The following is a 27,811-nucleotide window of genomic DNA, read 5'->3' as shown; positions in this document are numbered from 1 at the left end:
TTTTATGTTTTTGCAATAATATAAGTAAACTACAGATAACTTATATTTTGTGTTCAATGATATGTCATGTGGTGTTGGGTGGTTTCTAGCCAGTAACAAAGTTCTGTATGTGTATTGAAAAGGGATCCTCTAGGCAATTAATTAATGGACTATATATTTTTTTACATTTGTCTTTGTAAAAAAGGAAAAGAAAAACTGTAGTAGACAGGGTCTGGATCAAGAGAAAGCATGCCTCTTCTCAGTTCCAATGCCAGAGAGATTTGAAGATTAGCAGAAGTAGAATTAGAAGATTACGATATAATAGAATAGTAATGAACATTGAACGTTACCTTTAATGGGCAGACAGGGTACAAGCAGATATACCATTCTGTATGGTAAGAGCAGCATCCATGGATTTGCCTGTTAGGTGTACAGCCATAAGCACCCAGAAATTGAAAATCTGATGAGAATGAGAAGAGTAGAAGCAAAAATATTAGCAAGACAGAACCTTGGGTATATAGTGCCATTTGAGTCAGTTTGTATGAAGGATGATGGTAACATGCAACACTTAGGGAAAGTTGTGCAGTCGAATGCAATAATGACACAAGATGGAGATGTGTCCATCAGTTAATTGAGCCATATTTACTGAAAATCTGTGGTTGCACATTGGAAAGTCAAACTTAAGTATATGGGAATATGGCACCAATGGAAAACGTAATAGTTCCATTACTTCCGAATAAGATAAAGCCCATCAGATGTCCAAAAAAAAAAAAAAATAAGCGTACAAGAACCCATAGCCCAATACAGAAATCCTTATCTACATTTATATTAAAGGAGCGGGAACATTTTTGGAATGTTTGGAATCTCCACCCAAAAAATGATTTTCTAATTAATGAAAGAAACAACCATTCTAAACACCTTTCCAATATACATGAATTACCAAATTTTCAATGCTTTCACATTCACTTGTACAAAGTAGATGGAATCACTATTGAAAGCAATATTTGCTTTTCCCTTTCTCTTCTTCGGGTTTGACTAAACCAAGTAAAGCAATAAACACAGGAGTCGGCTTGGCTTGCAAAATTGTTTCAAAAATTCAGAACCAGCAGTTTAGAGAATACTGTATATGTAGCCAGACAGATACTGCCTTCAGTGTTATTTACATTTACAAATAACATTGAAACAATTGAAAATACAGTATGTAATTAAACATGTATAATGGAAAGTTATTCTGAATTACATATTTTAAAAAGCAAAGCAAAAAGCAAATTTAAAGTAAAATTGAATATTCTGCATCCTTTTTAGAAAGCATGGTATTTATGTTCTATTTGGACAGTAAGGTCATCAACATGTCATCTGAAGTTGCACTGAGCAGAACAGACCAGATGGCGCCATAAAACAAGTCTACAAACAATAGAACTGATAAACTTGTTGGGAGAAAGAAAACCGGCACTTCTGCCTCAAAATGAATTGAAATTTTTTAAGGATATTTAAAGTGGTTTATCTGTTCCTGTTGGTGGTCTTTTGCTTGCTTAGTAATTAAATCTGCCTACCCACAGCTTTTATGGCATCAGGGGACCAATATAAGGACACCAAATGATATGAAAATTTCCAGTTGCAAGTGCACTGGTCACATGTAATCAGTGCAGCTCTTCTGCTTTGGATTTGGAAGTGTCCTAATTATCATAAGATCTTGTAACCTTAGGCTCACTGTGTCAGGGGCATAACCTCACATCAAAGCTAAATTGTGAGATTCTTCAGGAAGAAAAAAAAAAATTATTCGGACTGGAGAAATAGACCAACGCGTTTCATGCCTCCTGGGGTTCTTACTCATAGGCTCATAACCTCACATCCCTGATTCCTCCAGCAAAGTAGATTACTGGGCCCTATCACCTCCCTACATGACCCGTGAAAGGGCATTGAGGTAGTTCAGGGCATTAGTTATTTACCAGGGCCCCAGCAGCCATGGGTTCTGTTTCCCTCTATACGTATGCCTTTGAATGACATGGAGCAGTCTCTCTGGGGTATGAGCAAAGCTGGCAATCCAGTACGGGGAATAGGCATAGGAAAGTCAGACACAGCCCAGAAAATTATCCTATGGAGAGGGAAGGGAAAAATGTATGCCCGACACATGCTTTCTCTTGAAGTTAGAGTTATTTAAACACTCCGTAAATATACAGTATGTTGAAAAGCCAGATGCATGAGCTCCTGTTGCCCTCAAGCAATTCATCCTAAAACTTTTGATTTAAGTTTTAAACTTCATATAGGAACATATATACACAGAGACATATATTCTGTATCCAGAGCCATGCTTGTAAGTACATAATTCCCAATATATGACATTCTAATTAATGGACAAAGCTTACTGCTGTCACACAAACACTGGTCAGACGTATACACTTACAAAATGTATAGTTTGCAGACCTCAGACTATCCCCCCATCTTTACAGTTTACCGTCACAGATTGGAATCTAAGCAACTTTGCCATTATTTATTTATTTTTATTTTTATATGCCTTTGTGTTCTGCCTTTCAGTGACTATGGCAACCAGAAAAAAACATATACATTATGAAGCTAGATTTTATAGGAAACCTGTAGCAACCAATACCATATAACATATTTGAATTGCCCTTCTGCATGACAAAAGTGAATTTTAAACAAAAATTACTTGCCATATCTTTCACATGGATTGGCTAGAAGCAACAATCAGAAAGGAACAAAATAACTAAGTTCTTTAACATATGGACGATATACATAGAATGGACTCGTCCCAGTACCTCAGAAGGTAGCAACAAGAACAAGTACAATCAAACAACGCACCCCCCAGGAGTCATCAAACTAATAGGCTGATAGGCTAATAGGTCTGACAATGATATATATGGAATATGTTGACCGAATATGTTTAAATATAAGTATAATAATAAAGAATAATGTCAGCCATTAGGGTTGCAACAGTTTATATTTACAAGAAAAAACACACACACACACACACACACCTCTTTATATCTGCTGTGTTTCTTCCCTATTATAAAAAAAAAAAAACATTGGCATCCCTTTTCCCAGCCCAGTGTAGGTTGTTTAGGATCTGTTGTATATGGAAGAATGTGACAGTAGCTCTGTGTCTGAAAATTCAAGTTTGCAGTTTGATTGACTACTTTGGGGTGATAAAAATTCAGGGTAAGGCTACTTCAATAGACCTCCTGCTTTTGCTTACCTTTTTTTTTTTTAGAGCTGTTATGAGTCAGATTCTTTATTTGTGAAAATGACTAATAATGAATATAATTACCCATTCACTGTTGCTCTACTGTTTCCCAGCTCCCCCTGGAAATACAAAAGCTTTCACAGCATTCAAAGCAAATTCACCCAGTTCTGCTTACAAGAACAAAAAAAGGCAATGATCCACAATAAAGGTGAAGTAAAGCTCAACAACAAAATTAGTCTGGATGTGTTAAACTTGTTACAAGCACAGCCCTTTAGCGGTGAAGATTCGTGCCTCCAAAAACCTTTGTTTCTACAGATTCACAGAACATGCTCTCGTGCTGTTAGTTGCCTGAGCTCCAGAATCAGTTTATAATATATAGCATAGCATATTTTACATAATTCACAGTAACAGTTTAATTAGTAATAAATCATTCCGTGGAAGCACAAAAACCAGTGCTCTGCATGAGAATGGATTAATAATCAGCCCTGCAGCATCAGCTATTAAGGCAGCAGTAACCTTATTTTCTGCTTAAAGTGTTCCCGATTCTTATGAGCCCCAAACTAGCTTCAGCAGCCTAGAGCACACTGAGCATGTGCAGTGCTGTTGGGATGAAAAAGTTGGCCTAACAGAATCTAAAATGGGAAGGAATGCACCATATCTGCTATAGGGCTACTGAACCTCTCTAGGCTCATACAGTAAGTTCAGTATGTAGGGACCCCGAGATTTGGGTTAAATTACTCAGGCAGTTCCCCTTTAGTATTTGGACACCTAAGGGCAGCTATGTCCCTTGCTGGGTCCACATTAGTTCACGGAGATTGTCCACTAGATGGCACTGTTTGTCAATATAAAGGGGTTTAGCACCATGCAGTCGGGGTCTGTCCTGGGACTTTGCCTCACAGAGGTACTACAGGTCCAGGTCTGCCGGTGAAGTTAGTCAAGTGTGAGTTAGTGATAGTGAATACAGTAATAGGAGTAAGTCAGCACAGGGTAGCTAGTGAGCAGATGTGGCTCCAACGAGGAGAAATAATGGGGTTAGGACCCCGTGGTATTTGAACCACTAGAGCAGGGACTACAGTGGGTGAGTTGAGGACCAGATAGGGTACCAAGACCCAAGACCCCAGGCTGAATACAGTGGGTGAGGTGAGGACCAAGTCCGGTACCAAGATACAAGACCCCAGGATGAGAAACCCATGCCTTAGTGCTTCACCAGAGGGATAGTGCCCAGTGAGTGTGGTAACTATTCCCAAAGTCTATGGTTGCTGTGACTGATAGGAGGGAATATTGCTGTTTGAAGCTATTCTATGATTGCTGTGAACATCAAAGTGCTTGTGAACTACTTCCTTGCCACTGTTCTCTGTAAATAAACCAGTTATAGTTTACTGCAAAGAAACGGTCTGGCTGAATAGCCTGCTGCATTTATCCACACCAGGTACTGGGAGTTGCACGGGTACACTGGGGGTCTGGGCACACTACAAGCAGTTTAAGCCTGGTTACACATCGCCTTAATACACAGCAAAAGAACACTCAAGGGTGTGCTACAAGTATATAAAATATAGCATTTCTAGACACTTTCTTATTTAGGTTTTAGTTCCCCATTAAGATTCCCCTCTAGAGGTGAAAAATGCCTCTGTGTCTTTCTTGGATACTGTCTGAAGTTCCTTGTTCCACTCTATTTCCTTACATGGGGAACTACAGAGAAAGGTTTGCTTGTTCTGCTTTAGAGCACCTAATATAATCAATGAGTCAATGCAGTTCTCACCCGATGGGATTTTTAAAGGGCATGTAAAGTCTAAACTAGAATAAGGCTAGAAATGCTGTATTTTGTATACTAAATACTGCACCACAAGCCTATCAAACAAATAATTTATGCTTTCAAAGTTGGCTACAGGGGGTCACCATCTTGTAACTTTGTTAAACATCTTTGCAAGATTAAGACTGTGCACATGCTCAGTGTGGTCTGGGCTGCTTAGGGATCGTCATAAACAAAGCGGCTTGAGTTCTGCATTGCTGGGAAGTAAGGCGGGGGCTCCCCCTGCTGTTCATAAGTATGATTGTTTCCCTGCTCAGCAGTTAGGGACCATCTGACAATTCCTATCCACAGCAGTAAATGAAGGGAGAATTTCACTGCATACAGTCAGGTTTCTTATAAAAACAGTACACATTTTTTTATTAAAGTATATTGGAGATAGGTTTCTTTTTCATTAAAGAAAGTAAAAATGGGACTTTATTTTTTTGCCTTTACGTGCCCTTTAAACCTAGATGTCTGGCCACTTTTCCGGCCCATACACAAGCAGTTAAACTATCAACTTGGTCTGAAGGGGCCTTAATCTTCCATGTGTGACCAGTTTTGGGATAGACCAGAGCTAGCTAACTCTCCCCATGAAGGAGGATCAATTATGACAAATGTTCTGGGGCTGGATTACAGTTAATAAGAATGTTGTAAAATATCACAGTGGAGTCGTCAAAGCTGTGGACACAAATATTTCTTAGAGCTACATAGAGCTTTGGGGCCCCACAGGAGGCTCTGCTGGCAGTACACAGTTTTTTGCAATCAAAATTACCTTAAAGCCAAGAATTGAAAAATAAGCACCAACTTTGAGACCACTAGGAGCAACATCCAAGGGGTTGTGAGTAACATGTTGCCCGTGAGCCACTGGTTGGGGATCACGTTCTATAGTTTATACCCAGAAAACAGTAGTGAGATGATCCCGAGTTACTAAGAAACCAGTTAAGTAGATTGCATGAAACAGTTCACAAGTCCCATCTATTTTCTAATAGTGCTGTCACTTCCAAGAATAATTATGGCAGTACATGAAAACAAGAGTGAAACCCCAAGGGACAGATCTCCAAAAATGGTAGAATCCCAGCAAATCAGGCATGGTTGGCAAAAACGGAAAATATTTGTGTTTTGTAAATAAACTATTTACAATGTGTGCTCCATATGTTCCAACCTCTAACTTCCCATCCAGACCCTATGCTCTGATCTTTATCTCTGCTGTAAATCAACCTTCATTGAGCCAAACAGCTCAGCAAAATAAAATAAATCTGTAGCTACAGTTTACATTAGAAAATGTGGGAATCGGACATTGGTTACTTATACTATGAATCTGGTAAATGGAACAGTGTGTTAGAATAGACATACGCTAAAAGCCACTGCATAGTTTCCATTGAATAGACTTTAGATTTTTCTCTGGAGATTCCCTTGTGCTTAGGGCTGGATTATTTTGAAAGATTATGTATTTAAGATGAAAGTTAAGTAGCAGCTCTGGGAATCCACATATTGTCAGATATGATAATAAGTGTGACACAAGTTTTACATTTAATCAGATTAAAAACTGGAACAGAATTAAATTCATAATCTGAGTTAGAATCCACTGTGCAGTACTTAAAGGGGAAGTTCAATTATTTAGAAGATATTTTCCATATTTGTAATATGGGTGCTTTGTTTAAACATTTTTATAGAATCATGATAATTTTAAGAGATGTCTGGCTTTAAGATGGCCATAGACGCAAAGATTTGATGAATCTTAGTTTTGTATGATTTTTGGGCTGTTTGTGGAGTGTCCCGACATTTTTCATGCCATGGCGATCGGTCGTTCAGGCGATTAGAAAATTTCGGCTGCTGATAATCTCATATTGATATATTGACGATGACAGTGGGAGCCTGTCACCAGCTTTTGTCAGACCTAACTTTCGTACGATTGCTGTCAGGGGCAGAACATCATCTGATCTATTCTTTTACTATTTTATTTGGTCTAAATGGTTAGTGGCAGGTCGAGAGATGAAGGTAAATCTGTGCGTCTATGGCTGGCTTTAGCAAGTCATACACAGCAAGATCCAGGTAAATAAAAACAAAAAAAACAAGGTGATATTTGCAAATCAGTCTGATCCAATCATATGCCTGGATCATTATAGTGATCCATGTAGTTTTCTCATGAGGGCATTTTTAAGCTTACCTACTCAAGTAGGAATGGTGGACTCCTCATTTTTTACCAGCCTCAACAAACTTTGGTTCATTGAAGGGTATTGCATAGGGGAATCAAGGTTACTGCAAGTCCCTCTTGAGCAGGGATTCCCAAAAAGTGGCTCAGGAGCAACATGTTGCTCACCAACCCCTTGGATGTTGCTCCCATTGGACTCCAGGCTTGGAGGCAAGTTTTGTTTGCCTAAAAACCAGATGTACTGGTTAACATAGCCTCCTGTAGGCAGCCAGTCCACCAGTCCACAGGTGCTACTAAATAGTTATTTACAGCCCTAATTTGGCACCCCAGAGACATGTATGTGTTGCTTCCCAACTCTTTTTAAATTTGAATGTGGCTCATGGGTAAAAAAGGTTGGGGACCCCTGCTAACCGAGTCTGGGAGCTCCGATAAATCTCAGTGCACGCCTTAAATCTCACTAATGCTGCTCAGCTATGGATTCTGAGAATCATCAGGGTTGCCACCTGACTGGTAAAAAATATTATTATGTGGGAAGGCACATAACCGAAAGATGGGCTGTTATATCAGTGGCATCTATATAGCTGTACAAAGGGTCTATGCTGCTTAGAGAATACATGTACTTTCCAGTGCTTATGGTAGGATGAAAACCACAAATCTTTACTGTTTATACCGGCAAAATAAATATTTCCTTTGGGACATTTTTATTCACATTTGGACAAGAGGTCACCCTTTAAGATAAGATGAAAGGATCTTTTTACTTTGTGAATGAGAACAGACGAGGACTGTTCCTGGATTGTTCCTTGATTTGGAGTAATATTGGTAAATATGTAGGAAGGGGAATTTGAATTACAGACATAACTATGTACTGTCATTTAAGGAGCATACGGTGAATCCGGTGCATACCACTGAAGTCAATGACAGGCTGAATGGCCACAGTCAGATGATTTCTCTGCTGGCTGAATGCAAGTGGAGAGGGCGCTACATGTTCCATAGACCTAATCATGAGATCAGTTGTTGGCTATACAGTAGATCAGTGCTGTTCAAGTTCTGTGGTACTGAGGGCCGGAATTTTTCTGGCCTACATAGTGGAGGGCCGATAATGGAAACCACACCCATATTACAACCACTTTAAACCACACCCATATTACAAGATCATGTCCGCATTAATTATGGTAGCACAGCAAATAACCAAATAATTGGTGTTCACTGTAGAGATATCACTTATCACTCATATGTGAAAAAGGGTGTCATAGTAAGACATAGCCTTAAATCCATTTGCCTCCTCTTCCACTTGGATAACACAGCACCCCCAGCACATTATTAAACACCTTAGGGATCCCTAACAATAACATTTATTTTCAAATTCTAACAAACCCCCAGAACAAATACCAGGCTTATGTTCCACTGGCAGAGTATGGCACACACAGGGAGCATATGGAAGGCGGAACAGAGCAAGAGACAGGGAAACCTATCAGGACCACTCTAATATATACTGCATACAGTGTCACAGTGCTGGTGCCCCATTGGCATTTTGTATAAAGTGTGAACAGGTGAACAATGTGGGCAGTTTCAGTCTGGTCTCAGGCGTGAACAGTATAGAGGATTAGTCTGAATTTGAGGTTTAAACAATGCAGGGGCCAATTAATCTCTGTAGTGATACCATTTAAATTTTACACATGGTAAACAGGCACAGCAGATAGGTGGGGGCCACACAAGGGGGGGTCGCGGGCCGCCATTTGGACAGCCCTGCAGTAGATGATATACAAGAGCCTTAGGGTACTGGCACACAGGACTACTTTGAGCATTTTAAGCAAAACATTTTTGAAAACCTTGTTCCAAAGCTTCCAATTAGTGATGTGCAGGATTATTCAATACTCGCGGTTCAGTCAGGTTTGGGTTGCAAAGTGGGGTAACTAACATAGGTTTGGGTGGGTCCAGCTTCTGATTTTGCCAGACTGGCCACTTGAGCCCCTGCGTATTATCTTTCAGCGAGCCCTCCCTGTGGGTGATGTCAGTGACAGGTCTCTGCCCCACCGTGACATCACTGGTGAGTACAGGTTCAGTTCAAAATCAAGTACAGGCCAGTTTTTACAGGGCGGTCAATGTGGTTGGCTGACAAACCAGGGGGAAAAAATTGTGGGGCGCATTGAAAATTTTGAGTGCAGCGATGTCACGGTTTGCACACAGCTCATGCAGACGCACCCATGACATCACCTGCAAAATTCAGGAGAACTGCAAAATTCCTTAAAGTGACAGGAGGCTGGGGGGTAGGAGGTCAAAATTGGGTAACGCCAGATAAAATAGGGAGAGTTAACAACTTTATAACCTCACATCACTACTACCATTGCAGCTGGCCTACCCCCTTCCCCATAGATTTGGAAACACTTGACAGGAACAAGTAAATGAAAGATGTACAACATTTTTATAGGTACCTCCAAAACTGACCAAAATTAGTGACAATTATGTAGGGAGCTATGTATATTTGTCTCTCCTCTGTGTAAGGAGGGGGGAGCTGACAGGAAGGAAGTGCTGCACAGGAAGTGCTGGGAGAGTATGAAAGCAAGGTGCTACTGCAAGGCCCCAGAGAGAACTGTGTATGTATAGTCAGTAGGGAACCCCAGAGGCAGAAAGGCATGCTCTTTTTAGGGTGCGGCAGAAAGAGGGTTCTTGCCAGGGCTCTGAAAAGCAAAGTATGCTGTTCTCAGGGCACAGGAAGCCAAAGGTAGTCTTTCTCAGGACTCTGAAGAAACTGACACAGTTTATATACTGTATATATATACAGGGGCGCTCCACCAATGAGGCGAGTTGAGACACTCGCCTCAGGCGGCAGCGCCCCCCTGGTTGCCAGGGGCGGCAAAAATGCCGCTCCTGGTAACTAAGAGCCGAATTTCCGGTTTTCAAACCGGAAATTCGGCTCTTCTAGTGCAGAGAGCGCTATTGCGCTCTCTGCACTAAGCGTCGCGGACCGCCCCTGCCCTCTCCGGCGCTATAAAGGTTAGTGCCGTGGGGAGGGGTGGGGGCGGCGAAAGAAGGCCGCCTCAGGCGGCATTATAGACAGAATCGCCACTGTATATATATATATATAGGGAGGACTATTACAGTCCAATCTGTTCTGACTTGGAAAATGAATGCCAAATCATAGTGTACCGGCTCTACCCTGTAGTGGAAATAGGGCGCCATAGCAAAAAGAGAAAGAATCACACAAGTTTCTGTAACGCTTTCTTGGCCTATCCTGCCAGTTAGGAGTTAAGGGTGTCCAGCTAAGTAGTGAGCATGGGTTACATTGCGAATCTTCACCCAGGGCAGAGCCTTCGCCAAATGGAAGCTTCCCCTTTAAACTGTAGTTGAACTACAACTCACAGGCATATAAGTGTAAAAATAGAATAATGGACGCCAGGAGGTTCTTAGATAGTAAAACAGGAGCACAGATTTATTATGCCAGAGGCAAATGACCACAGGTTTACTTACAAATTGTATAGGACACAGCAGATGGAATCACTTTGGACATAACAAGGTTCACAGTCAGACAGAAGCGACTCCTAAAGGATATTGCAGATAGGTGTACATCAATTCCCAGTTAACCGACGTTGCCAGTGAGGGGATCGGGATCGATCAGGTAGGGTACAGGTAGTCCTTTGCTAACCTAGATGCCTATCAACTGAGTTCCCTGCTCTAAAGGCAAACAGGCCTTGTGGGAAGCTACTTCCTTCTACAATCCTCGTTGGAGCGACAACTGCTCTTTCTGCTACACCTCTCTGTCTTACTCTCCTAGAGAGTCTATAACAGTGGTCCCCAACCAGTAGCTCGCGAGCAACATGTTGCTCTCCAACCCCTTGGATGTTGCTCCCAGTGGCCTCAAAGCAGGAGCTTATTTTTGAATTCCAGGCTTGGAGGCAAGTTTTGGTTGTATAAAAACCAGGTGTACTGCCAAACAGACTCTCCTGTAGGCTGCCAGTCCATATAGGGGCTACCAAACAGCCAATCAAAGGCCTTATTTGACATCCCCTTGGACTTTCTCATGCTTGTGTTGCTCTCCAACTCTTTTTACATTTAAATGTGGCTTACGAGTAAAAAAGGTTGGGGACCCCTGGTCTATAACAAGATCTTACTATATTAGCTGTTCCTCGTTCACGGGGTTACCTGGTCCCTGACTTAGCACCAAAGGTGTCAGGTCCTATGGTGATCCCAGGCTCAATGGGGATTCACCTAGCAGCAGCACCAGGAGCCAAAGAGGAAGAGGCCACTCCCTGCACAACACTATATAGCAGTGTGGCAGGGGAGTGTCATTACACTCTTTGTCCAATAGGTGAGGGTGTTACACTTTACCAGTTAGAAGGGCTTGGCCCAATAACAAGGGAAAAGAGAACTACATACAAAAGGTAGGGGATAGGAGGATATCCTATAGGTCCCTACATTTCTATAATTAAATATAATTAATTGTCCCCATTAATAAGGAGGAAATGTGTCCAATATGCCACCACTTCCCCCAAAGCTTGGTGCCCCAAATGAAAGATGACATTAAAGGAAGGCTTTAAATGGAACCTACTGACTTACACAGCAAAATCCCTCACGTGGCGGCTCCCGGGCATTATAAATAAGCAATTTGTAATCAGCAGGATAAATATCCTAAATAGGCTGCTATTAAATATACATTAATATAAGAAAGCTGAAATGCATTCCTAATGATTCATGAGCCCAATGGGACAGTAATGGAGAATGTATTCATATGAATATATAATTAATTTGGCAGACGTTTAATTGTAACACAGGATTTAAAACGGTGTTCCCACAAACACCAGCAAATCCAATAGCCACATTAGCTAAGGTTACTGTATCATGCCATAAACAGGAATATGTCTACTGACCAGTGCAGCCCTTCTGCACTAGCTGGATATTTTAGAAGGGTTATTCATGATACAGCAACCTAAGCTTAAAGGAGAAGTAAAGCTTTACTAAAGAAGCAGGCTAGAAATATTGTAAATTATGGTTTTAGTTTCTTTACTAGCCCAAGGCAACCACAACCCTTTAAACAGGGAAGATCTGTGTCTCCAAAGATGCCCCAGTAGCTCACCATCTTCTTTTCTGCTGATTCACTGCACATACTCTGTGCTGCTGTCACTTACTGAGCTTAGGGACCCACTCCCAATATACAATACACAGAATAGAAATATCACAATATAAGAATGATTAGTAATTAAAATACAAAAAGGGGGGGTTGTGTGTGCACTCCTAAGGCTAAGTTAAAATGTGTTTAAAGTACAATGGAAGTGCTACTGACTTGGCCAATTAATCAGTGCACATTCCCTGGTCACCTGTCTAAGTAAATGATCATAACTTTTAGTTACAAAGTTATGATCATAAAGGTGATAAGCCACCAAACCATGTAGGGTTGCCACCCGGCTGGTATTACAAATTTACCGGCAATGTAGCTGCAGGTAATTTGTAATACCATTTACCATTGCCCGCCGGTGAAAACTTAAATTTTCTTCGGCTTCAGGCGATGTGGCCCCATCCCTTTTGCGGCACTACCCCCGTGGCTCTGCCCCTTTTGTGTCACGTCCCGATGGATCCGCCCCTTTTGTGCATCATGGTCCGCCCCTTAATTCCCGCCCCCACCACTGGCCGGTAACGTCAAGGTTAACCCCACACGGTGGTCCCTAACTTGTTTACCTCTGGTCATAGTATAAAAGGTCTTATACCTCTGCATAGTAACATTACTTGGAATAAGTGTCTTGAGGGCTAGTTCCTCCCCCGCCACTGGCTTTTGCAGCTTTTAAGAGAGAGACTGCCCAAACCAATGCTTATTTTTATAAAAAACAATGAAATAATGGAAAACAATAGTAAAGGCAAAGTAAAGTTGTGTATAGGTGCGTTGGTTTGGGCAGTCTCTCTCCCTCTCTTAGGAGGAATGAAGCACGTCTAGGGCTGAGATGGGGTTAGGCAAGGACTCCCTTACCCCAAGGTGTAGTCTAAGGATAGGTTCTGGCCTCCTAGCCCCAGGTAAGAGAACAAAGAAGGGTAGCCAGCAGTGGTGGGAAAAAGAGGGTCGGGCTGAGGGAGGAGGCAAGGGATGGAGCCGGTACAAGCAAGGTGCTTAAGGGGAGGTAAGGTACGGCAAGTCAGACTTAAAACTGCAAAAGCCAGTGGTGGGGGGAGGATCTAGACTGAAACCGAGGTTCAGGAGATACTTACTCCAAGTAATGCTACAATGCAGAGAGGTTCAAGACCTTTTATACTATGACCAGAGGTAAACAAGTTAGGGACCACGATGTGGGGTTTACCTTGACATGGTATGGTGGCTTTTTAACTTTCTGGTCATAACTTTGTAACTAAAAAATTCTGTTTTTGTAAACACATGCACTTGCATTAAAGGGGTGGTTCACCTTTGAGATAACTTTTATTATGATGTAGAGAGTGACAATTTGCAATTGGTTTTCATTTTTTATTATTTAAGGTTTTTGAGTTATTTAGCTTTTTATTCAGCAGCTCTTGAATTTGCATTTTAAGCAATCTGGTAACTAGTGTCCAAATAGCCCTAGCAACCAGGCATTGATTTGAATAAGAGACTGGAATATGAATAGGAGTGGGCCTCAATAGAAATATGAGTAATAAAAATTAGCAAGAACAATACATTTGAAGCCTTACAGAGCATTTGATTTTTAGAAGGGGTCAGCGACGCCCATTTGAAAGTTGCAGAGTCAGAAGAAAAAGGCAAATATTTAAAAAACTAAATAATTAAAACCAATTGAAAAGTTGATTGGAACTGGCCATTCTATAACACACTAAAAGTTAACTTAAAGGTGAGCCACCCCTTTAAGAAAAGAAAAATTGCCATCGCACGGTTTGCCTTTAAAACATTTTTTTTTTTTTTTTTTTTTTACAAAAAATGAGGTGTTTAGTACCACAAAAATATGTAAGCTTACATGCCACGTTAAGGCCCCTCATTGTACGGGAGTCCTACACTATGAGCATTCTACGTTTGTAGTGCTTTTAAAATCAATATTGTAATGAAGCAGAGAATGGGTTTTCATGGAGTGGAGTATTTACTCACCACATTTAGGAAGTGGCCCAGAAAAGATTTATTGTGTCCTCCGCCTTACACGTTTCGTGTTACAAACACTTATATAGGCTGAGTAAGTGAAGCTCAAGCATAAATATTTAAACAAAAAGTGCACTAATCACAACACTCCAACAATAAAACGTTGACCAATCCCTGCATGCCCCACATCAGACCAACCCGTGTGTACAATTAGCTCAAGTGTGTCTCTTTAGGGAGAGTTTTATCAAAAATAAACCAAGCCTCTTTTTGGTACTGAACCAAGCCTCTTTTTAGTAGAGGCCATTTTGGTACACCTATAGGTCCTTTTAGAAAAGTGTAGATGTTAAAGTGATATACACATGATAATTTGTCAACGCCATCTTAGTACATATTGAAATAGAAACTGACGGACCACTAAAACTAAAGTTTGGAACGTGTGTATCACTGGATTTGAACATTTTTTTTTATAAATTTTTAAAGAACCTTTAAGAGGTGCTAGGGCTAACAATTTAAACTGTTGAGATAGACCCTTTAAATAGATAAATATTAGCTCAAATTACACCTTTAAAGGACATGGGTTGGTATGATTATAAAACCATCACTACAAAAATATATACAAATGTTTATACAAATACAATAAAAGAATATAAGTTAAATGACATTAGTCATTATGAAAAAGGAACTACTGAATAGGATTAGTAGTTCTAAATATATATATATATATATATATATATATATATATATATATATATATATATATATATATATATATATATATATATAGTTATATACTGTAGTTATCCATATCCTATACATACAGGGAATCGTAACTTTAAAAATAAAAAACTGAAATGATCAAAAATAACCAACTTGTTGGAAGATTGCCTTTTTGGAGTGCCTGCCACAGATTTATTCTCTTTTAAAATCCCCCAGCAAACTGTGTGGCTGAGAAATAAGACCATTGTGCACTTACCCATAGCTAACAAACATACAGCTGTGAATAATTACCTTCCTTTGTAGTGCATTAAAAATCAAGTCCCCCAGTAAACAATGTGACTAAGTAATAAGACCACGATCTTCCCCTTAACTAAGGGGCTATAGTGAAAATGCAAGGAGCTTTTTAGCCCCAGCCAATTAACATATATCTGAAAGCACTACAAATGTAGAATGCTCCTAAATAGTGTAGGACTCACGTACACTGAGAGGCCTTGACGTGGCACGTGAGCTTACATATTTTGGCCAAAGTGTGGTACTAACATGATTTTTTGTTAAAAATTTTTTTAAAGGCAAACCGTGCGCTGGCAATTTTTCTCTTTTTTTATAATGCAAATGCATGCTGGTCAACGCCACAGCGTGAGTTAGCCTGAGCACTGGCGATTTCCATTGTACTTTTTTTTATAACTCTTTATTTAAGTAGTTTTATGAATTTTACACAAATAATAAGTAGGACAAAATAGGAAACATAAGAAACATAAGAAAACAGAAAAGAAAAAAAAAAAAAAAAAAAAAAAACATTATACAGTTGAGAAACTGAAATATGCAAGGTTGTGGATATGATTGACTAAATACAATATAATAGCATAGTGTCTTAAGGTTTCACAAGGTGCAGCCCCACTCCACATCAAGGTTTGGAGTATGGTATCTGGGTAAACCAGTCAAAGAGTGATATGGAGGTAGGAGGTATAGGTCTAAAGTATCGCAGAAAAAAAAATGGAAAGGAGGACTTGGTGCAAAGAGGCCCTGATCAAAGAACGTAGTCGTGTCCATATTCTGCAGTCATAAACTGCGCATGCTGTATAGGCGCTCTGGGCCCCTAAATTCTGGAAGATCATAGTGACTATGCTGTTGTGTGAATGTTGGGAAAATGATATATCCAATTCGTCCATACCTTATCGTAAGCCGAAGTGTTGTGATTATGTATCGCTGACATATATTCCATTCTACGTTTCCATTGTACTTTAAACACATTTTAACTTAGCCTTAGGAGCGCACCCACAGCTCTCTTTTTTTGTATTTGATTAGTAATTAACACAGATAACTACTACATGGCAGCACAGAAACCAGAGCAACTAGTATCAGAATTTAATAATTGGCCTTGTAGCATCAGCTTATATTACAGGCCAGCCTCATTTGCAACGACCCCTAAGCTTTGCTCAGAGCCCACTGAGTATGTGACCAGTTTGAAGTCCTAAATAATTGCTGCTATTGAGAAGCTGAAACTGTAGGTTAGTACAATAAGTTTAGTATATAAAATATGGCATTTTAGCCATATTCATTTTTACATAATGAAGTAAAAGTACAAGAGCAGGTACAAGTACAAGAGCAGGTATTTCTGGCAGATCTATAATGGAGAAACGGGCCCACACAAGCAATATTAACCATATTTATGCACATAAGCAACTGAAAACCTTTGTAACATGCTCAGAGATGTGGCTGCTATTGGCATATTTACAACATAATTATTATTCTTTATTAGAAGAAGACAATTAAAGCTGGTTAACACATCCGATCTCTGTATCCATTGGGGAGAGCATTATGCAGGTATTATATTGAGCTGTATCTATTTTGAAGCACACTGCATTTAATAGAAAAAAACAACAACAACGGCTGCAGTTGGCTCTGGGCAAGTTCTCTACTCTATTTGGCAGGCTCAGTTATAGAAAGGTATGGGACCTGTTATCCAGAATGCTCAGGACCTGGGTTTTTCTTGATAATGGATATTTCTGTAATTTGGATCTTCATACAGTACCTTAAGTCTACTAGAAAAATAATTTAAAGATTAATTAAACCCCATAGGATTGTTTTGTCTCCAATAAGGATTAATTATATTGTGGATGGGATCAAGTACAAGGTACTGTTTAATTATTACAGAGAAAAGGGAAATCATTTTCAAAAATTATTATTTGGGAAAAAAGGGTGCCTATGGGAGACGGCATTCCCGTAATTCAGAGCTTTCTGGATAACTAATTCCATACCTGTACGGAGTAGTCTCAGTTCAACATTTTAAAATACATTTAGGAAAAAACAAACAGAGAAGTTCCATAAGGGCCCGAACTATGCCATGATGATTGTCTAGAATCTAGATCAAGGGTGCCTAACTGAGTTGAAGCCAAAAATGAGCCTCCATGCTGTTTAGGGTGGATCATCACCAACAATTTACTGTAAAAAGTGTTATTTGCTAAAAGTGAGAAATGTAATTTTAACCCTTTAATATTGTCTTTCACCACCAAATGCATGGAGCAGCTTAAATCAAAAAGAGACATGCAAAAATCTATGCAATTTGCCCTGTTTTATTTCTATATGGACACCAGAGATTCTAGGGATTTAAAAGAAATACATCCTTTATTCTATACCAGATATTGGATAATTCTGTTTTAGGGGATTAGAGACACATAGTCTGTGTACCTGTTAGCTATAAAAGATTTAGTACCAATAGTAAGGTTCCCTGCGGCAACGGCAAATGATGTATTATCTTAAAGCACGGCAGAATATGATGGTGCTATACGAGTAAAGAATAATAAATATGTTCCAGAGATCAAATGAGGCATGGAGGCATGTGTTGGAAGAGGAAAGTGACAGATATTGAGTGGGATGCAGGGATGAGTTAAAGAACCCATTTATTGAAGAACATAAATGTATGGAGGAAAAGGAGTAAGAAGGGTCTATATAGGGACATATGAGGTTGTAATAAGGAAATTAGATTTGTTTAGCTCTACTGTGCAGCGGTGAGAGGAGAATGGTTAACAACAACCTCTGTGCCAAGTAAAATGTGAGTTCTACATAAACACATAATATAAATGGGGGGTGACATAAAAGGAGCTGGATGATTTATTTTTTATCAACATTTTTTTGTTTTACAGGAGCCTAAGCAGGAACAAAATACGGAAAATCAGAAAGGGTGCGCTATCCCAAATGAACAAGTTGGTGGACCTGTGAGTATTGTAATATTCTCACTTTCTATTCCACAAAGCACCACAAATGACAAGCAGGGAAGATTTGGTGGGCCAACTACAAAATATTTCTGTCTGTCTTTTACTTTAAAAAAAGAAGCCACTACTTCCTGACCAAAAAGGACTATGGTCTAAAAGCACACAGCATAGAAATATAGTATGCACAGATGGGGCAAAGCACTGCGTATCTGGTCGGTGCTACAGTATATAAATAAATGATGATGATGGGGAAAACTTTATTTTAACATCACCTGGCACAGCACAGGATTTCACATTTATTTTAATGGAAAACACTTCAATAATGAATTATATAAATGGAGTGACATGGTGGGATATTGCCATAAAATATCATGCCTTTAGCCAGACACACCTACTAGTAGAACTAAGGCAGTTTTTATACGAAGAGTTTCATAGCACACATGTTGGTTGTTATTTCCCCATACAAACCGATAGGAATTATGAGCTGACTAATTCTGTCTCCTTCGTCTATGAGCAGAGACCTGTCACTAAACCAGATTGTGGAGCTGCCTCCGGCCTTGTTCACTAACCTGCAGGACCTCCAGCTGTTGTGAGTGTTAAATGTTCATTGGAATGTTCGTAAACGTAAAGTGAACAGTATCTAAATCACATACAATGCACCGTCTAAATGTCACAGAAGCATCTTGGTATTAAGAGTTAGTGTTTGGAATTCACTAAGAATCTGTTTGTTCTGTGTTCAATTTCCCCGTTCATTTTACGTCAAAAGGTTTAGGTTTAAGCACAATGCAATACTTGGCAGCAGAGGGATTTCAGGCTGTTTCACTCAAACATTAGTTCAGAACCCCCATCTCTCTTAACAAGCTCTGTAGATCATCATTCACCCTCAGATTTTACTGTTACTGTCCTAAAGCCTGAACCTTACTTTTCCCTTTTTTGGGCTGCATTAAGAATGAGTGTAGAAGTATGGGATTGGTTGCCATTAATCTAAGAGAACTGAGCTGGAAAACAACATTGCCAAACTGTCTTTATTTACTTTTTAGAAACATCTCCTTCAACCCTTTGCAACACATCCAGCAAAATCAGTTTGACCTACTCTCTAACCTACAATCCTTGTAAGTACCCTGGATAAGTACCCTGCTAAATATGCATCTACGCCAATATTCATCTTATTTTACATCGCACGTCTAGAACCTCCTGTGATTATCAAATGTCCGTCTCTAATTTTACAAATTTCAAATTTATGCTGAAAATTTTAAACTGTGGCCAGCATTGGCTAACAAACGTAGTACTAGTTTGTGCAGTGTTTCTTGCATAATGTACTTTTCTATCAAAGAAGTTCCTGTGTCAGATTAATAAAGTGCCACCTTCCTGACACACGAAACAACAGAAGCACAATCTGCATGGGTCAGCTCTGACTGGCAGGTGCATCCTCCTATGTTTTAAATCTGTTCAGCAGGGAAAGTCCACCCTCACCGACAGGCTACACATAAAAACACATGCTCAGTCTACATAGATCAGCTCTGTGGTCGACCAAGACTGATATTACAGTCTCAGAGTATTAATATTTTGGGAATCATAAGGTATCATTAGGTTAAGTGTCTGTATCACTGTAATGAAATAAGTCATTAATGTGTCATTAATACAAAAATCCATGATACTGAGCCCTATCAAGAATAACGAAGCACACCACTAGCTTAAAGTTGTAACACAAATGATTAAAATATGTGTATGATAGCACGAAGTAACACCAAACCTATGGTCATATACAGAGATTTGCAGAGAAACGAGAGTTCATTTGCATTAAAGATGTCTGTTGATTTATTCGACAGACATCTTGCCAATAGCTTTCAACTGTAGCAGAAGTCTGTGTATTTTGATTGTCACTCTGATGCAGCCGAGACCTTAATCTATGCAGGTCAAGGCTGGTTAAGGGTAAACGCTTGATTTGAAACACTATTACATGTTCTGAATGGAATTCATTCCATTATTCATTTTCATTGACAGAATCATGGAAGATATAGAGATTCCCAACATTCATAACCGCATGTTCTCCAGCCTTGTCAATCTGTCTCACATGTAAGTATGAGGAGAGACAACCACAGAAACCAGGATCAGCTTAAGACTTGCCCACGTACCTGCTCTAGTATCAGCATACTTTGTGTTTTTCCCTATGTGTTCTTCAAGACTTTCCTTTAACAAATTTTGTACTTCTCTTCCCAAAGCTATTTTAAAAAGTTCCAGTACTGCAGTTATGCTCCTCACGTGCGCAGCTGTAATCCCAAAAGTGATGGCATCTCTTCCTTTGAGAACCTTCTGGCCAACATCTTGCTCCGTGTCTTTGTGTGGGTGATGGCCTGTGTCACCTGTTTTGGGAACCTCTTTGTCATCTGCATGCGTTCTTTCATTGTCACCGAGAACTGCCAGCATACGATGTCCATCAAATCTCTGTGCTGTAAGTATCTGTATCAGTACAAAGAGTAGCTACAGTGAATTTTCACACATACATTAAAGCCCAATAGATATTTAATTCTTCCTTATTTCCTATAATAAAGCATAAGGGCCCATGTTATAAATTAAATCAGGAACTTGCTTGATTTATGCATCATTGCATTAGTAGAACTACCATCTCCTGGGGACTCACCCTTGGTTTATCATTAGTTAGATATGTAGGTGTAGCACACCCTTGAGTGTACTTTTGCTGTGTTTTAAGGCTGTGTGTGACCAGGCTAAAACTGCTGGAAGTGTGCCCTGGACCCCCAGTGTACCAGTGCAACTCCCGGTACAGCAGGATATTCAGCTAGACAGTTTCTTTGTAGTAAACTATAACTTGTTTATTAACAGAGAACAGTGGAAAGTTCGTAGTTCACAACCACTTTGATGTTCACAGTAATCATAGAGTAGCTTCAAACAGTAGTATTCCCTCCAGGGTGTACAAGGTACATCAGACGGGCTAATATTCAATAGATCTCAAAGTTACAGCAACAATAGACTTGGGGAATAGTTACCACACTCACTGGGCACTATCCCTCTGGTGAAGCACTAAGGCATGGGTTTCTCAGCCTGGGGTCTTGTATCTTGGCACTGGACTTGGTCCTCAACTCACCCACTGTAGTCCCTGCTCTAGTGGTTCAAATTCCACGGGGTCCTAACCCCACTATTTCTCCTCGTTGGAGCCACATCTGCTCACTAGCTACCCTGTGCTGACTTTCACTCCTAGAGCGACTATTACCGTATTACTATCACTAACACTTAACTAACTTTCCCAGCAGACCTGGACCTGTAGTACCTCTTAGTGAGGCAAAGTACCAGGACAGACCCAGACAGTATGGTGCTAAACCCCTTTATATTGACAAACAGTGCCATCTAGTGGACAATCTCCGTGAACTAATGTGGACCCAGCAAGGGACATAGCTGCCTGAGTTAACTAAAGGACCCTTAGGTGTCCAAATACTAAAGGGGAACTGCCTGAGTAATTTAACCCAAATCTCAGGGTCCCTACACTGGCAACCCTACACTGAGAGTCAATGAGGAATCTCTACATCGCTTCCAAACAAGTGCAATGCTTCAAGGGAGTGATGGCTTAATTTTCTTTCAATATTTCTCGTCATCCAGAAAAGTTTGGTTCTGCTGTGCGGGTAAGAGACCGAATCTGCTTTTGGCCAAGGTGTCTTCTGATCTTTATGCATGAAACTATGACTGAGGGTGCTGACGGATGGCCAACTTCAGTATAGCTGAAGATTAGGTCACTGTCAGGGCCCGAAGGCGCAGTTTGGAGTGCGGACCAAGGAGGAAGCAACTAGGCAAACACAGTTCGTGGTACAAAGGGTTTAGGCAGAAGAATTGTCAGTTCAGGCAAAGGTCGGCCCAGGCAGCAAGATAACGTGGTCGATATTCCAGGCAGAGGTCGGTCCAGGCAGCAAGATATCAAAGTCGAGGTTTCAGGCAAGGTCAAAGATCAAGGAATCAATAATAGTAAACACCCAGGAACTCAGGATAAAAGAACCTATACTCGGGCACTGAGAGAACCTTCTGGCGACTTTAAATAGGTGGATTTTCACGCCAAAATGCGCTAGATGACGTCACAGGACGTGCGCCAGAATATGCGCCAGCGTCTGCACGTTTTTGGACGCCAGCATCTAAAGTATGCACCAGCGTAAATACGCCGGTGTAAATATGCTGCGCGAAAACGCCAGCGTCACGCTGGCATCTGACGGCCGCATGGCTTCTTCTTGGCGCCGCCATCTTGGATGCGCCGAGGACGCCTTACAGTCACCTTCTTTAAAGGGGTTGTTCAGAAAACTGGTATCCTTGTCTCCATAGTGTATATATCTTGCTTGGGATCTAGTACAAGATACTCATTTGCTACCGCAGAGAAAAAGGAAATATGTTTTAAAATGTTAAATTAATTAATTAAAATGGGGTCTATACAAGACAGCCTACCCCCCCATTAGAAGCCCTATGGATAACGGATCCTATACCTGCACAAAGATTTGGAAGCAAGGATGGCAGTTGGTTTAACAAGTGATTGGAACTACATGTATATATTGCCCATATTATGTATGCTTTATAAGTGTATCTTAAAGGGGACTAGTCACCCAAACAAATTCCTATTTTTATCACGTTAGTCAAGCAAAATGAACTTTAATTACACTATATAAATTATATGAATCTTGTTTCCTTCAGTCTGGGAATTCATAATTATAGCAAGCAGGCAGCCATTTTGTGTACACTTATTAAGGCAAGCCTTGAATCATCTCAGAATGGGGGGACCTGATGTCCATCCCCATGCCCTGGCTGCACAACTGAAGGTGAAGAGAATGGGGGAATGTGTGGAGAACAGTGAAATCCAGGAAGTGCTGAATGGAAAGTGAAAGTAATAGAGGCAGGGTAGACAATATTTGATGAACAGCAGAGATTTTTAAATGAGCTTACAAGAGCTATGAATGCTTTAATAAAAAAAAAAAAAAAAAGTAGAAATTGGATTTCATGTTTCATTTGAAAAGGACTTTGATTATACAGCTTTGTGTGTCTGGGTGAAAGGTCCTACTTTAACAGGGTACCACTTTCAGAAGTATCAGGCTTTTAGCAGACCATTGGGAAATTAAGGATTTCTCTAGGAGAAAAATAAATATTTCATGTGTTTGTTCAGGTGTCAATACTCCGGAGCCCCTGGCAAATGCTGGGTCTGCTACACACACAGGCATTTATGAAAGCAATGTCCCAAAAATGTTCTCTCAGGTGCCATTACTAAAACAATGTTAGCTACCACATGTTGTACAGTGACCAAACCCTACAAGGTGCTGGTGACAAATAATTATAGCAATTCCTAGGAGAGGGGATAAAAATCCATTAACGTTATGAGACCAGTTGAAATAAAGAGCCCCCCGTTGGTTTCACACCTCCACGCAGTTATAATTAAGCTTTTTGCAAGAAGAACAAGTGCAATACAAAGGTGCTATACAAAACCCCACACCGTGCCCATTAATGGGGAGATTAAAGAGAGGCATTTGCTTCTATAAACTGTGGGCCTGCTATTCACACTCACACATGCCGCGTTCAGCTGCCTTTTATATTCGCAAGATGGGGAATGTGCAAAGTGCAGCTCAGTGCATTGCTAGACAGACGGACAGCTTGGACAGAAAAGACAGGACATGGATTCTTAATCAGAGTGTTAATGGAATGTAGGCAGTATAAAGAGGAATGTGCATAAAGGTCAAGCCAAGACCCCTTTCCCAAGGGCGGTACGGAGCAAAATAAATAAATAAAAGCACTGCTGCTGATTGTTATGTTCTGTTTTATGTTCTCATAACCACTGAAAGATGGAAAATGCAAATTACCATGTGATGCTGCTGTCCATCAGTATACTAAAAGTTAATTGTAAGGTGGGCAGCCCTCTAAGAAGGCACTGCAAACAAGGCCGGATTTACATAGTGGGAGCCCCTAGGCCCGCTGTCGTTCATCACCCACCCCATCCCCTCCCTTTTATTCGATTAAATGTCATCGGGACCGAAGCAATGGGGATTGGCACAGGGGGAACGTAAAAAACGATGGTATCTCCTACACATCCCCAGTGTGGGTGTGGTTGGGCAGCATGACGCCCCCTAAAATTCTGTCACCCTAGGCCTGGACGGCCTCTCCACAAATCCAGGCCTGACTGCAAATTTGGCACAACACTGTACGTGTAGGAAACCCTGCAGTGCCCACGTTTAGGGTAGGGGCACACTGGGCGATTTGGGGAGATTTAGTCGCCTGGCGACTAATGGCCTCGTCTTTGTGGTGATCAATCTCCCCTAATGCCTTCCCTCTGTCTTGCGCCGGCTATAATGAAGGCACACGCGACACTTCATATTCCGAAGTCGCCATAAGTTTCCTCGTGAGACAACTTCGGAATACAAAGCGCAAGACAGAGGAAAGGCATTCAGGGAGATTGGTTGCTGCAAAGACGAGGCGATTAGTCACCGGACGACCAAATCTCCCCAAATCGCCCAGTGTGCCCTTACCTTTAATGTGTGTTTAAAAGCATACAAGGAAAACCACTCCACCGCCCCAAATTTTTATATATAATTATTTAAAATTTTTTGTAAAGTCAGTAGTATCCTGCCATAAGCACAGTATTGCCCAGTACAATTATCTGCTAGCTAAAGAAAGTTACATTCCAGTCACAGATTCTTTGCTGATGTTCCTAATTTAACCCTAGCATGTGTAATGCATGGGTTGTATGGGTTCTTTTTGTTCTGATTCAATCATTCTAGAGGCCTTCACCCCAGAAAACATCTGTACAGGTATGGGATCGGTTATCAGGACACCTGTTATCCAAAAAGTCCAAATTAAAGAAAGGCCATCTCCCATAGAATTTTTTTTTTTATCTAATTTTGTATTTCCTTTTCATCTGGAATAATAAAACAGTACCTTGTCTCAAGCAAGATATAATGAATCCTTAGAGGAGGCAATACAATCCTATTCATTTATGTAAAGGAACAGTAACACCCTGCATTGATAAAACCGGTTGTGTTTGCTTCAGAAAGCTTATCATTAGTTTATATAAACAAGGTGCTGTGTAGCCATGGGGGCAGCAACTCAAGGTTCAGGTTACATACAGTAGCAGATTACAGATGCACGCTTTAGCATAGCTTTGTATTCTATTACAGAGCTTATTGGTTTTCTCGAGACAGGGCGACCATTAGGCTTACCACCTTTTCTGGAAAAAAATACCAGCCTTCCTATAGATTTATCCTTTTTCCCTATTATTAACATTGGGATCAGTCATCATTTTTACCTGCCAGGCTGCAAACTTAGCGACCATCCATTCTACAGCAGTTGATTTCTCCTCCCTGGCTATATCTCCTGGCAAGATGGGGCAGCACTTCTAAGCGATGCACATGTCGTATCCTCCAGCCGACGTCACCATTGCCTGCCAGTTGCTCCCCACTTCCCAGCATTGCTCCTCCATCTCTCCCTGACGTTTTCAATCAATAGCCAGGGAGGAGAAATCAATCGCTGCAGAATGGATGGTCGCCCTGTAGCCTTTTCTCAAAAAGAGCGAAGTGGAGTTTCAGAAAGTTATTTTTTAATAAAGGCTTTGCAATTTAAAAGCTTAATTTGTGTTGGTGTTTATTTTTCAATGTACAGGTATACCAACGAATTGTTCAAAACATTTTTTTGATGTTACTGGTCCTTTAAATAGCTGCCCCCATGGCTACATGGCAGCTTGTTTATAAACTAGACTGGTATTTCTAAAGCAAACACAACTTTTACCAATGCAGGGGCGACAGTACATAGTATTTTAAAAAAATGTTGGTGAAATTACAGTGAAAAAGGAAATTATTTCTAAAAATTTGGATTACATAGGTTAGATATGGGTACGTAAGGAGGACAGCACCCTAGATTTGCCATTTTTTCCCCAAAACACACCTATATTCTTATGTGATCATATTCTTCACTGAGTATGCACCCCCTATGGATACATTTCTTTGGTTTCTGTTTTACCACTTCTGTCTATTCTTTTCTGTCTAACTAATATTGGTGTCCTATTTTCCTTATTGTTGAAAGCAATAATTGTAATCTGTATCTTTGCATTATCGAAGCTGTTTTTTACATGCAACACATTACTTTCTGTAAGAGTTTTCATGGAAAATAGGAGCAACGGCTGTATTTTGATTTTCTTCCGTTTCTATTTCTTTGTAAAACAAAATAAAGATATTTGACAAAAAAAAAAAATTGGATTACATAGATAAAATAGAGTCTGAGAGACAGCCCTTCCATAATTTGGAACTTTCTGGATAACGGGTTTAATGATAAAGAATTCCGTACTGGAAAGATTTGGCACTCTATGGCTCACTTACTAACATAGTTGGTAGCATGAGTGCAGGTGCTCATCACAACCAATCAGTTTAATATCTCCGTCTAATACCAGTTATAAAAGGAAAGCAAATATTGGATTGGTTGGCATGGGCAACTGCACTGAGGCAGTTTAGCGCCTGTGTTTGTAAAACAGCCCCTCTGAGAACAGCAAATGTATATAGGGCCATCTGTTGGCTGGTGATGATATAGCAGTGGATATGCTGCTCTTCTGTATGGGGGTTGGTTCTGATTTTTGCTGAATTCTCAGCACCTGCACCCTTCTTCCCTAACTCCACCACTAAGGTCTCTTGGGGAGCAGATATTATCCCTTCTTGAGTCCCCTAAAAATAAAAAGCACATTATTTCTTAACCATGGCAGTGGGTGTCTGTCCTGCCAGCCAAGGTTGTTACTCTGCTAATTCCAGCCATTACTCTGCATTAGAGTGTTCCAAGTTTTACATTCCGATGTGATCTGGCCCTTAAGCTTTGGGTTCTTGCCTAGTGCTCAGCACCCATATGTTATACTGAGAATAACTCTCTGTTTGCACGGCACAAGCTCTGTGTGTGTGTATCCCACACCTCTGGCTTAATCATGGATACACACATTTATCTCTTTGTCAAGCACAATTTACAATGAGCAAAAGTAGCCAAATGTCTCTGCATTTAGTCTTAATGCACCTTGTATGAATAATTGTCTCTCTGTATGTACCCAAAGGGAATAATACAGTTAGAAGTGTAGCTACATCATTAGAAGAATAAATTCTACTGTGTACAGAAAAGCAAATGTGCAGCATAGGATGGTCATTAATAAAATGAACAAACAGGCAAAAGGTTAAGAGAGAGAGAGATAAAGGGAAGCAGAAAAGCTGTACCTTATATGCTTGCTGTGCCAGGGAACCCACTGGTATCGGGTCAAAGTATGATCCATTGCTTTTTTTGCAATCATTCAGTTTAAAAGCAATTGTCTATAATATGTTACTCTTTAAACCTGTTGTATACTGCTGGCTGCTCTGGTTTCTATGCAGCTCTGCAATGTGCATCTGATTAAAAACTAGCACCACCTGGAGTTTATTGGTGTTCCGTTTTAAAGGGACAGAGTTGCTCCATCATTGCATCAATCCTTAACACTTACACACGGGCAGTTTTTCCTGCACTTCCCTGCGTTGCGGTTTCTTCTGTTCAGCCTCAGGGGAGCGCAGGAGTAGACGCACTCAATTATTGTGAAGGGGGCTGTACTCACACAGACGCATGTCAGCGCCAAACGCAGGTGGGACACAGTATGTTGCATTTCACCTGCATTACGCGGATACATGCGTCTGTGTGAGTACAGCCCCCTTCACAATAATTGAGTGCGTCTACGCCTGTGCTCCCCTGCTGCTGA

At 40.5% G+C, this 27,811-nt stretch overlaps 1 protein-coding gene and 1 long non-coding RNA gene across 3 annotated transcripts in view; one reads left to right on the top strand and one right to left on the bottom strand.

Moving 5' to 3' along the window:
• The window catches only part of LOC108704519 (relaxin receptor 2), a 174,786-nt gene that overhangs the window by 131,675 nt on the left and 15,300 nt on the right, over positions 1 to 27,811 (top strand). For both annotated transcript variants that reach the window (XM_041572645.1, XM_018241093.2), the window contains exons 11-15: positions 18,022 to 18,093; positions 18,608 to 18,679; positions 19,131 to 19,202; positions 20,095 to 20,166; positions 20,313 to 20,542. In XM_041572645.1, the coding sequence (XP_041428579.1) occupies positions 18,022 to 18,093; positions 18,608 to 18,679; positions 19,131 to 19,202; positions 20,095 to 20,166; positions 20,313 to 20,542 (518 nt within the window). The remainder of the gene's footprint in view (positions 1 to 18,021; positions 18,094 to 18,607; positions 18,680 to 19,130; positions 19,203 to 20,094; positions 20,167 to 20,312; positions 20,543 to 27,811) is intronic.
• LOC121396970 lies at positions 107 to 27,673 on the bottom strand. Its single transcript, XR_005963288.1, has 3 exons — positions 27,303 to 27,673; positions 20,226 to 20,550; positions 107 to 439 (listed from the first exon to the last, which is right to left on the bottom strand). It is a non-coding gene; the product is annotated as an uncharacterized LOC121396970 (long non-coding RNA).

The sequence above is a fragment of the Xenopus laevis genome, chromosome 8L (assembly GCF_017654675.1).
Source record: "Xenopus laevis strain J_2021 chromosome 8L, Xenopus_laevis_v10.1, whole genome shotgun sequence".
Lineage (NCBI taxonomy): Eukaryota > Metazoa > Chordata > Amphibia > Anura > Pipidae > Xenopus > Xenopus laevis.
This window is presented reverse-complemented; position numbering and strand designations above follow the sequence as displayed.